This window comes from Natator depressus, chromosome 5 (assembly GCF_965152275.1).
Source record: "Natator depressus isolate rNatDep1 chromosome 5, rNatDep2.hap1, whole genome shotgun sequence".
NCBI lineage: Eukaryota > Metazoa > Chordata > Testudines > Cheloniidae > Natator > Natator depressus.
The window spans coordinates 45,843,997-45,856,775 of record NC_134238.1 but is presented as its reverse complement, the minus strand read 5'-3'; the positions used below and the strand labels follow the sequence as shown (position 1 = coordinate 45,856,775).

Genomic DNA, 12,779 nt, shown 5'->3' with positions numbered 1-12,779 from the left:
CTAGATAACAGCCCTTTGACTGAAAATATAAGATTTTATTGTGCAAGAAACGATAGTTTTGCACTTAAAGTGGGATTGGAACCCCACAATGTCACAGGATGGGATTTTAATCTGGATGTCAAAACCTAGAAAGCATTAGATATATGTCAGGCTTCTGGTTTAAACTGATTTTTCCTAGTAAGAGCAATGCTAAAATGCTGTTTAGAACTCACCAGTAAATATTTGTTCAAAATAAAACCCTCTTTATTTTATACTACTTCCATTCCCCAGAGCCTCCAAGTCCTCCACATTCCTTCCAGTCAAGGCTTGCGCCACCAGCATTGATTAGTCATGCATGCAGCCCGAATCTGGATGAGGCTGGTCACTGAGAGCAGAAAAAGCAAATATGTACAGGGTGGAGGTAAGGGGTTTGTGTGTGTGGAGGAAGGGCTGAATTGCCTTCTCCAGCTCAGCAATTATTTGCCAGAAGATATTGCCAATATAGTTTGGGGCAAATGTTGAAAACCAGATGCTAACCAAGGGCCAGTTCTGCCACTCTTACTCACATAGATGGAGCAATACTTAATTGTGGCCTATGCTGCCAGTTTGCCATTTGCTCTGGGAAGAGGCAGCATGTGGGTGTGCTGCCCCAGGAGCAGACCTGGCAAGGAATTGGGATTCTGAGCGTCACGACAACTCCCCTTGTCTCCCCTGTAGGCCTAATTTGACCTGAGTAACTTGACACAAGTAAGACCTCATGTCTCAACTGGCATGACTGGGAAGGTGAATGGAAGAATCAGCTGTAAATAAGGGCATAACAAGCATTAGGCTGGAGTCAGTCTAGCTAAGTTAAGCAGGTGATGGAGACAATGGACAAGACAAGCCTGGAATGTAGAGCTCAGGTTATACATGAACTGCACATGGACAGATCATGCTGTACAGGGACTGGTTCCTGAAAAGTAACCAAGCCAATCATGAAGTGCGTATTGCAATCTAAAGGCAGGCAGTAGAGTCATATATAAGGCAAAGTTTTGCTCTATAACTTTGGATATGTGGTGTGCCCTGCAGCCACCCCCCCCCCCAAGCTCTGAGCATGGCCAGCTAGGGCATAATGTTGCTGTCAAATAGTGTTGCTGTCACCTGATTGAGAAATTCCAGAGTCGAACTGAGTTTTTGGGAAGTGAGTGGAAGAGAGTCTCAGTGGATCCTAACTCCCCTTATCCCAGGGGAAGGAGGCCACTTCTGGACTATACCAAGAGCACAGTGCTCCTCCCGCCACCACAGCTCTGTTGTGCTAGCCAGCACGTTGTGGGGAAGCACGTGGAGCCAAGACTCCACCCATTATATGACCATCTGTGTGCAAAGGGGAGGAGTGGCCTCCACAGAGGCTGGTCTTCCCCCACGCTGGGGCCCAGCAGGTCATAGCCCACACAGAAGAGTAAAGGAGTGCCTTATGCCTCCAACCCCTCTGCACAAGTGTGTAGGGCAAGGGCCAATCTTACCCTATGTGTGTAGCCCCACTGAAGTCGGATGGGCTATTTGTGCAGTAAGATATTATCCAGCATGGGTAAGGGGGACAGAATCTGGCCCTATACGGTGGACCAACATACACTAGTCACACCATACAATATGAAAACACTTCTAAACTGCCACTGCATCTCGGACAGCAATGGATTTTACAGAGTGTATTTCCATATTTAAGAGCAGGATCAAGCTCCTCTTAGTTATCAGCTGTTGGGAGGAGGGCAGCGCTGGGACTGTCTGAAAGGAGCACACAGAACATGAAGGGGATATGTCTTAAATGCTGGAGCTATATTAGCTAAGCCAGGAGATCAGGCTGTGTTTAGTTTTGTTTCTGATTTATAGGTCAGAAAGTTGAGATAAAGTTTGGTCATCAGCTATGAAGGGAATTTGTATAGGACCTGATCCCACTGGGAGCCTTTCCATTGACTTCAGTGGGCTGTTATTAGCTAGCAAGATACTGTACAGCCTGTATTAAAACAGAGCAGGTAATGCAGCTTGAAAGGAAGGTGAAAGTAATGCACTGATTTCTATTAATTTTGGGTAACCACCTAATTTTCTAGGGCAGTGGTTCTCAACCAGGGGTACACGTACCCCTGGGGGTGCACAGAGGTCTTCCAGAGGACACATCAACTCATCTAGATACTTGCCTAGTTTTACAACAGGCAACATAAAAAGCACTAGCAAAGTCAGTACAAACTAAAATTTCATACAGACAATGACTTCTTTATACTGCTCTATATACTATAAACTGAAATGTAAGTACAATATTTATATTCCTATTGATTTATTTTATAAATATATGGTAAAAATGAGAAAGGAAGCAATTTTTCAGTAACAGCGTGGTGTGATACTTCTGTATTTTTATGTCTGATTTGTGTAAGCAAGTAGTTTTTAAGTGAGGTGAAACTTGGGAGTATGCAAGATAAATCACACTCCTGAAAGGTTTCAGAGTAACAGCCATGTTAGTCTGTATTCGTAAAAAGAAAAAAGAAAAGGAGTACTTGTGGCACCTTAGAGACTAACCAGTTTATTTGAGCATGAGCTTTCGTGAGCTACAGCTCACTTCATCGGATGCATAGCATATTGTGGAAACTGCAGAAGACATTATATACACACAGAGACCATGAAACAAAACTTCCTCCCACCCCACTGGCCTGCTCGTAACAGCTTATCTAAAGTGATCATCAAGGGAGGGCCATTTCCAGCACAAATCCAGGTTTTCTCACCCTTCCCCCCGCCCCCCCCACAGACACACATACAAACTCACTCTCCAACCCCCCCCCCCCCCAAGACGTTCTGGTTAAACTTGGATTATTGCTGTGCACATTGTAAGATGAGCTATTGCCAGCAGGAGAGTGAGTTTGTGTGTGTGGTTTTTGGAGGGGGGTGTGTGTGTGGGGGGGGGGGTGGCGGTGGTGAGAAAACCTGGATTAGTGCTGGAAATGACCCACCTTGATTATCATGCGCATTATAAAGAGAGGTTTCAAAGAGGGATGGGCTATTACCAGCAGGAGAGTGAGTTTGTATGTGTGTCTGTGGGGGGGGCGGGTGGAAGGGTGAGAAAACCTGGATTTGTGCTGGAAATGGCCCTCCCTTGATGATCACTTTAGATAAGCTGTTACGAGCAGGCCAGTGGGGTGGGAGGAAGTTTTGTTTCATGGTCTCTGTGTGTATATAATGTCTTCTGCAGTTTCCACAATATGCTATGCATCCGATGAAGTGAGCTGTAGCTCACGAAAGCTCATGCTCAAATAAACTGGTTAGTCTCTAAGGTGCCACAAGTACTCCTTTTCTTACTCCTGAAAGGGTTAGTAATCTGGAAAGGGAGGGTGTTCAGCATCTTACAGGATTCGTCTAACAGAAGAGCCAAGCGAATTCATGACAGTTTCTTGGGAAACAAATGAAAAGAATCTCTTGACAAAAGAGCTTTGGCACAGCGGATCATGCTATTAAATATAAGCCGGCCGCATGAAATAAAGAGTTTCTTAGACAATTAGCTAAAGTAAAGTAGTCAGAGTGCTGAAAGGGGCTATGCAGATTATATCATTGTATAAATTATTGAGCTGGTGTGGTGGAAAAGACAGATATAACTTTCTCTCTCGTGTCCTGAGGGTGGCTGCGCTGAAAGTTTGTACCTCTCATCTGAAAATTATACCCATTGCTTTCTCTGCTTAGTTAACTGAATTTACAATATTCAGTAGCTAGATGGTGAATGTGGTTTAGAGAGATACATGCTGAATTATATATTCGACGGTGGATGTTCCACAGTTAGTACCCTTCATTTGTGGATTCAGCAGCGCTTAACTTTTGCTGTTTATTTAATAGTCTTATTCAGGTGTTTTTATTTGTCTTGATTAATAACCATTTCTGAGCAATGATGTAGGCATTAGTGATCACAGGAAGACACAAGCCTGAATGGCCCTGGCTGCTTGAGATACCATCTCAACAGCGCTGAGTAAATGAAATGATCCTCCTCACAGTACCCAGATTTATGACTACGGGCTATATGACCATGGGTAACGACGTCACCAGAGCACAAGGCTGCCTCCCAGTAGAACCCTGTGGGTGTTAGCCACCCGAAAAGGGAGAGCAAGTGGATGGTGCCAGGGAGTGGAGCACCTGCTGAATTCCATGCATAGGTATAGTACAGGGTGAGAGCCCTCTACACACTAGGTGTCTCCTAGAATCCCTGCTGGGATGGGGTACCTCTGTGAGACTCCCTTTCTCCCCCATTGTGGGTCTTTGTCTAGTAGGCACAACTGAGCCCCTTATGTTTGCATTGATTTTTCAGGTAGGTACAATCAAAAGAGGATGGGGAGCACCTTGCCCTGATGGCAAAGGAGACAGGCAGATGAGGAATGACATCTATCGAGATGCTTATATGGCTCCCATCACTGGAGTATATGAGTGCCTCACACTGATTTAAAACAGAAATGGTGATAACAATCTCTCTCTATTTCTTCCTAGGCGGTAGGAGAGATAGTTGGATTTATACATAGCATTTCTGTTTGCTTGCTTGTTTACATTTGTGTGCCAGAGAGAGAGAGAGAGAGAGAGAAAGAGAAACTAAGTGAAAGAAATGAGTTTTGTATTCAGTTCTGAAGGCGGTGGGGGCCTGTCATGAATTTTCTCTCGGGGGTGGGGTGGGGTGAGCTGAATAATGCATGTCCTACTCCACTACAAGCTCTGTCTTCCACATTCACAACCCTTCCCCTACCCCCCCACCGCTGGTATGCAGCAGTGTCAGGGGTCCACTGGAACGTAGCTGTCATAGGAGGTACTGGTCAAAGAGGGAAAGTCAATTCTTAGGTAGCTAGGGCCAATCCTGTGGAGGGCTTTGATTATCAGGACAAAGGCTCTGAACTGGGCTCTGTACTCATTGGGGAGCCAGACCAGAGAGAGGAGCTCAGTGATGATGCATAATTGCCAAGTAGATAAACTACTGCATTTGGTATCATTTGGAGCTTTTCAGTGTGTTTGACTTCCTTCATTGGTATGGTGAGAGAGACAGGAAAAGAATGTAGCACAGGGAGAGAATACCCACTGGGTATTGGGGTGAATGGGAATAGAATAATAGAATCATAGAATATTAGAGCTAGAAGAGACCAGGAGGTCATGTAGTCCAATCCCCTGCTCAAAGCAGGACCAACACCAACTAAATCATCCCAGCCAGGGCTTTGTCAAGTTGGGCCTTAAAAACCTCTAAGGATAGAGATTCCATCACCTCCCTAGGTAACCCATTCCAGTGCTTCACCACCCTCCTAGTGAAACAGTGTTTCCTAATATCCAACCTAGACCTCCCCCACTGCAACTTGAGACAATTGCTTCTTGTTATGTCATCTGCCACCACTGAGAACAGCCGAGCTCCATCTTCTTTGGAACCCTCCTTCAGGTAGTTGAAGGCTGCTATCAAATCCCTCCTCACTCTTCTCTTTTGCAGACTAAATAACCCTAGTTCCCTCAGCTTCTCCTCCTAAACTGGAGATAAAACATGTTCCCAAACTCTGAGGGCTGATAGCAGGAGATTCTCACTGGAAGGCCCTTGACTCTTAATTTCACTTCCCTCTTTGGTCTAACAAGACCAAGCACAAGTCTGTTGACCTGGGGAGCAGATGCAGGGCTCATCTATAAATGTACTCAGGGGCATTTGTGTAAGGGAGGTGATCTGGGTTTCTCCTGAGTGCATACATACCATGATGAGGACCTTATCAAGCAAGGGCCTGATTCACAAAGGTATTTAGACTCCTAAATATTCAGATGTGTGCCTAAAGGGATTTCAGTGGAAGTGAGGCACCTAAATACATTTGAGTATGTGGGTCCTAGGCACTTTTGGAGATCTCACTAGGCATCTATTTGCATCTTGATGTGCCTAAATATCTTTGCAAAGCTGGCCCCAAGTGCCTAGACATTAAGGTTTGCTGCTTTAGAAATGCACACAGATTAGATTAGAAAGAGATTGTGGTTTCATTTGGAGGGAATTTTTGAGTTGATTTTTGTCATTGTCACTTCTAATTTGGCTCTCCAGGCCCCCACATGGGCACATTTTTAAAAGGTCAAACAATAGAAGAAGAAATATTTTGTATGCACCATTTACAGCACTTTTGTTGCTTTCAGTGAATTTTTTTTTGTGACGAGTTCATAGTGAAAAAAATTATTAAACACAGTAAACAAATACCCATGGAATCAGAAACAAACCTTTTCTTTGTGACCATTCCAGGAAAGCATGCTTGTCTCTGTGTGTCTAGATATTGATAAAGCACTTAATCACTATAGTAGACAGGTTTGTGTCCACGTGTTTTAGAAATTAGGTGGACATTAGCAACAGTGTTCCCTGTGTGTATTTTCTTGGTAACCTTTCATCTAGTCTGTAAAATTGATAAGGTTCAGTTTTTGCTGTATGATATTGCTATTGACTTTCCCGTTATCTTTATCTTCATTATGGCTTTGTAAGAGCTCTCCCTTGGTTTACGCAAAGCAATGTTTCCCCTTCACCTGATCTCTATTTTTAGTTATTTTCCCAATCCTCAGCTTCCTAGCAACTAATTGTATTTCCACCCTCTTCAGTTTTAATGATACTATTGCTCTTCTCTTTACAGAATGTTCAGTGACGCCAGCCTCTGGAAGGCCACTTGGGGACAGAAGCTCACACCTGTTCATTCCAGGTGACTTAAAAAAACAAAACAGTAGGACCCAATAAAGTGAAAGCTGATGCTCCAGCATTTGAATCTGCTATCACTGGTGATTTCCCTCTGAGCATCAGGGAAATCGGTGCACAAGGGGCAGCCTTCAGTATAAATGTGCGTATGAGTTAGCTATCATTACCTGTTGACAATACTCTTTTGGTTGAACAGGTAGGAGATTATGCACTGGTATAATATGCTTTCTTTATGCCTGTGGTTTCAACTTGCTGTACAAATGTTTTCCTGTTGATCATACTGGATGCAGAGTAGAGCTTTCGTTTAACCCTTCACATTTATTTTCCAGAGCTAACCTCTGATGTCTGAAGTACAATGTTTTGTTTTAATATCATAGTCTAGCAATGTAAACCACCATTTGATTATATGGATCAAATGAATACATGTTTTTCAGTATTTATGGCAGCTTCTGTTTTACAGCTGCACCAGGCTCACATGCTTGAGTTCTGTATAATTCATGTACAGTACCAATGATTTTTGTTCTCTGTCCTAGAGCTGTTCCACTCCACAACATGCCTACACAGCTGGAGAATGCTATGGACACCTTGATCAAGGTTTTTCACCATTACTCAGGCAAAGAAGGGGACAAATACAAACTGAATAAAGGAGAACTCAAACAGCTCCTTACCAGTGAACTCACTGACTTCCTTTCAGTAAGAGGCAGTTTCTACATCTCTTTAAATTAAGGTTTAGTGGGTGAGGGAAATAGCTACTGAAGGATTCTAGAAGAGCATTTCCTTATACAATCAAGTCCATGATGTGACAGCATCTAAACTATACAATCAAATGACAACTGTGTTTATGGATCCAAAGAGAAAGCGCTAATATCAAGTGTCTTGTTTGATGAGTATATTAAAATGTGCACCTTTGCTTTGAACCACTCGTCACAAATGATGAAAACTACGTAAGTCACTGATTATTCAGCTGTGTGTTTGAACATCAGTGCCAAATACAATCTAGAAATAGTAGAAAAAATGATTTCGTTAAATCACTTTTAATCAATTTAGTTAGAACTGAGTGTAGACCAGCCCTCAGCAAAATTGGGATATAATACAGGTATATAGTTCTCAGGAGGCGAGAGAAAGTTTTAAGTGCAGTGAATGGAAATGACTGTGCACTCCCAAACATATGCAGACTGATTGTGATCAGCGTCGGGAATGTTTCATGCTCTTTATGGGCTTCTTCAGGCTTACAGTTGTATGGTACACATTTCTTCACAGGTTTATTGGCAATCCTGTATGTTCCAAATATAGCTCCCTATCTGTACTGAACAGAGATAGTGCTGAGAAGAGCTCTCACAGTCATTGCTGATTTGAATTTATTTATGCACATCTGTTGTATTCTTAAATTATTCAAACTGAAATTCTTATGGAATCTGGTACATAATTGATTCCCTGTATTTTAGTAATCCTAACCGTTTTGTGGTCTTTAACAACAACAACAGGATTATTTTGAATCAATTTATGAAATTTCTTGGACTGGATTTTCTTTTTAATCCTGTCTATTGATTTATTATTATGGGAAGATTCTGCTGCCCTTACTCATATTGAGTAGGACCCGTACTTGCTAAGTGAGGTTCTACCAACCGTGACAACAGAAGGCATTATCTGGCCCTATATAAATAACGTCTTGAAATTATAAAAAGCATTTTAAAAAAACCAAAAAACCCCCACCCCAAACACTGACATAGTTGCTATTTTAAAATAAACATCATGAGCCAGATTTTCACTCGACAGCTCCCCAAATCTGGTTGCTTCATGTAAGTGCCTATTTGTTGCTGAGCTCTATTGAAAACCTGGCCCTATGCTTTTAACACTGTTAATATTGATATGCTGACACTTTAAATGAAAATTTCACACAGCTCCTTCATTTTTAAGTTTTAGAACAGATTGAAATAATTGATACTACTTAAACTTTTAGCACATTACTGGATTGTACTATGATATACCAGAACTATACATTCAAGATGTGCACCATAGTTAAGTCATTTTCTTGTTAAACTGAGTGCAGATTCAAGACATTGAAATAGTTAAAGATACAGTACATGTAAAAAAGGAATTCCTGGATGGCTTGTGGGTTTAGTGTGGGTATGTTCAAGAAAATCAAACACACTTTATACCTGTATTATACAAATAATGTCCAGACAGATTACATTTAGGCTTGGAAGGATAGATTTTCATCAGTACATGTTGGTAATCATCAATTTCACCATACACACACAAACCGAAGAAAAACTATTTTTCCATTGATAATAAAAAAATCTTACTGCTAGGCAAAGTAAGAAAAATGCTCTTTGAGAACTTATAAGAATTTAATTTAAGGAAGTTTCCTTGGTATATTTTGACATGCGATGTTGACAATTTGTGTTTTAACTGTTATAAAGCTTTAACTCTGAATATTAACATCTACTATCATTCAATAATTTCTGTCTGACGCTCTCCATAATATCCTATACCTGTGAACATTTAAATTGATAAAAATAGAACAAAATGCTTAAAAACATAATTGTGCACAACTGAGAAAATGTAAACAGATAAAAATGGAAAAATGCTTAAAAATAAAACTGAAATCAGTCAAATTATAAACAAATAAAAATGGAGTTCTGCCAAGCCTAACTACATTTAAGAAACATCAAACTGAAGGTCAACAAATCTGTTTTGTTTTTTTTTAAAGTTCATTTTCTTTTTTTCTTTCTAGTGCCAAAAAGATCTCCAGCTGGTTGATAAGATCATGAAAGATCTGGATACCAATAGAGACAATGAAGTGGATTTTAATGAATTTGTCATTCTGGTTGCTGCTTTGACTGTAGCATGCAATGACTTCTTTGAGGAACAGCTAAAGCAAAAGGAATTTGGAAATGATAAGTAAATGAACCACTGAGAGACAAATGTACCTGAATCATGCTTCATTAGCACTCATCAGCATTTTGTGACTACAAACTATGTCGTGTTAAAGTTATTAAATTGTAAGGATCAGGTCATCAGTTGGTGTAAAGCAGCAGGAATCTGCTGACTTCAGTGGGCCCATATTGATTTTCACCACCTGACAATCTGGCCCTAAGTATCTTCCAAGATTTATTTTCTGCTTTTTTTATATCATGTATTTGTCACTTCCCTGATGCAAGAGCTCCAGATGTTAGTTCACTTGACTGAGTTTCTGAGGTTTCACCCTGCTACCCGTATTCACCCCTTTTTCATCTGCCCTGTCCCACATCTAGAGTGCTGCCCCCTCCATTGGCACGCATTCCTCCGGAAACTACAGTTTGCTGTCTGACATTTAGAGCTGGTTGAAATTTTTCAAACACAAAATTTTCCTGAAAAAATGGGTTATTTTTTAAAAAGTTTAAAAAAAAATTGAGGGGGTGGTTGGAATTTCATTTGACACAATTTTTGTATGGGAAAATTTGAAATGAAATGTAATGAAAACTGAAGTTTTGAACTGAATTTTTAATGTAATTTTGAAGTGTCCTGTTGAAAACTCTAATTTTTTGGCATGCCAAAAAGGATGATTTTTTGGACCAGTTCTGCTCAATTTGGGCCACCTTCTTCTCTGTTTTCATTTCTCAAGCCCTCCCTTCACTTGCACTGATAGGCTGCAATCACGCCTTCCTCCCATCCAGTCGGACAGAATGCATGGCTTCCTTCAGCTTCCCAACCTCTCCCAGCTTCACTTCTATTGTGTTCATGCCTCTCTGTTCAACCCCTTCTCTCAGCATAAAAGAGTTCATGCATAGGATAAATTATTTAAACAAATGAATAGAGGACTTTGTCAGCTGATTGCTTATAGGAGACATGGATGAAGTGGGTCTTCAGGGGAGATGTAAATGAGGCCACGTGATTCTGTTTTCTTTGTGCTGCATCATTAAATGGGAGAAGTCTTTGGAGCCCTGCTACAGGAGTTATGGTGGGAGGATCTTGCCACGGGCGGACACTCTCTGTTTTTCCCCTCACAATGACTTTATATTTGCTTTTTCTTCCTTCATTGTTTTCCTTAGTCTACAATAAAAGGCATCTGGCTTGAGACTGCATGATTTGCTCTTTGTGTATGGGGGGAAAAAAGTCACTTCAGATATTGTCTGGCTGGGCATGACCTAGTAATGGAGTAACTGACTTATCTCTATCTCCCCAAACCTCAAACGCCTTTCGATGGTAAATCTAATATTCATATGGTTTTTGTTACATAATATAGCATTACAATTACATAAGCCCTTATCAAAGTAGCATTCTGTAGTTTAGGAGAGCATCATCTGCCATGTCTGGGGCAGTTGTCATTCCCCGAAGAAGAAATCTGTCACCACCAGATGTCTTGTCATGCAATACTGGAGGCTGTTCAGTGGTAGCAGAAGCTGAATGTGCTGCCCCTCTTTGCAATGTGTTTAGTGATTCTCTGACTGACATTTATAGCATTCACAGAGGATTCGCTGTGGTTGAATGGCAAAAAAAAAGTGTCTACCAATTTTTTAATTTTTTGTCTCCGGTGATTTCTTGCCCCTTCACTTACATGTCAGTCTCACTTTCAGTGAGACCACAATGACAGCAGGTACATTATTTGGAAAATCAAGGTGCAGCAGTGCTTGAGGTACTGAGGGTCAGCTTGTTACCACTTTGCCTCCAGCCAAAGGGAGACTTACATATGTGTAACTGGGTGTCAGCTCCCTGACACCACCAGCCTATTAGCTACTCAAGCTGTCGCCTCTGGAGTATGCCAGCTCTTACTTTGCCTTGCAGGTTAGCAACAGGTGCACCCCAGTCCTCAAGCCCCTTTAAAGCATTTTCCTGTAATGTCCAGCCCTTTATCCGCTGAAATTTACTCTCAGAAATACTAAGTCTGCTACTCCCATGGGAACAGTGTACATGCCAGCTTGTATGATTCAACTCAGGATCAGCTCCTTGTATCAGACCACAGTTCTCTGTGTTCTCTGAAATCATCCACTCAATGTGCAGCGGCAGTCAAAAAAATGAACAGAATGTTGGGAATCATCAGGAAAGGGATAGATGATAAGACAGAAAATATCATGTTGCCTCTATATAAATCAATGGTACGTGAGCATCTTGAATACTGCGTGCAGATGTGGTCGCCCCATCTCAGAAAAGATGTATTGGAATTGGAAAAGGTTCAGAAAAGGGCAACAAAAATGATTAGGGGTATAGAACGGCTTCCGTATGAGGAGAGATGAATAAAACTGGGACTTTTCAGCTTGGAAAAGAGGCGAGGAAGGGGGGATATGATAGAGGTCGATAAAATCATGAGTGGTATAGAGAAAGTAAATAAGGGAGTGTTATTTACTCCTTCTCATAATACAAGAACAAGGGGCCTCCAAATGAAATTAATAGGTAGCAGGTTTAAAACAAACACAAGAAAGTATTTTTTCACACAACGCAACGTCAACCTCTGGAACTCCTTGCCAGAGGGTGTTGCGAAGGCCAATACTATAACAGGGTTCAAAAGGGAGCGAGATAGGTTCATGGAGGATAGGTCCATCAATGGCTATTAGCCAGGATGGGTAGGAATGGTGTCCCTAGCCTCTGTTTGCCAGAAACTGGGATTGGGTGACAGGGCACGGATCACTTGATGATAACGTGTCTGTTCATTCCCTTTGGGGCACCTGCCATTGGCCACTGTCAGAGGACAGGATACTGGGCTTGATGGACCTTTGGTCTGACGCAGTATGGCCATTCTTATGTTCACAGCACTGATAGATATAATAGTGACAGTGAACAGTAATAAGTTTATTAGCAAAGATTCAAGGGATAGCAAGTAAGGATTATGGAAACAAGGGTTTATGTAAAAAACAAAATCATAGCATGCTTTCTAGAGATTAACCTTAACTAAGTAGGCTAACCTTCCCTCTAAAGAAGTTTCTCTCCCCCAGAATATCCTTTGCAGTGTTTCAACCACCGTTGGTTGTGATCCTGTTTTCATAATGTAATTGTACTGCCTGACTACTTTCAAGGTGCAGAGTAAGGAGGTATCTTCTTTGCTTTCTCCTTATACTCCCCAAAGTTCACTGTCAATACCCAGAGTCAAGACAACCCCCTGTAATTTATTCTACAGTGTGTTGCCTTCCCATTGATTTCACAT

General features: G+C 41.5%; 1 protein-coding gene across 1 annotated transcript; it reads left to right on the top strand.

The window, feature by feature from the left end:
- The first annotated feature begins 6,583 nt into the window (after nt 1–6,583).
- On the top strand, nt 6,584–9,843 carry S100Z (S100 calcium binding protein Z). Its single transcript, XM_074953979.1, has 3 exons — nt 6,584–6,665; nt 7,192–7,351; nt 9,396–9,843. The coding sequence occupies exons 1-3, from the start codon at nt 6,601–6,603 to the stop codon at nt 9,564–9,566; spliced, it is 396 nt and encodes a 131-aa protein (XP_074810080.1). The 5' UTR covers nt 6,584–6,600; the 3' UTR covers nt 9,567–9,843.
- Nucleotides 9,844–12,779: the final 2,936 nt, after the last annotated feature.

Excerpts from the sequence above, each read along its gene's own strand:
- S100Z (XM_074953979.1), top strand. The coding sequence starts at position 6,601 with ATGTTCAGTGACGCCAGCCTCTGGAAGGCCACTTGGGGACAGAAGCTC. Across the intron at positions 6,666-7,191 it reads CTCACACCTGTTCATTCCAG|AGCTGTTCCACTCCACAACA; the intron begins GTGACTTAAAAA and ends TCTCTGTCCTAG. Across the intron at positions 7,352-9,395 it reads AACTCACTGACTTCCTTTCA|TGCCAAAAAGATCTCCAGCT; the intron begins GTAAGAGGCAGT and ends TTTTCTTTCTAG.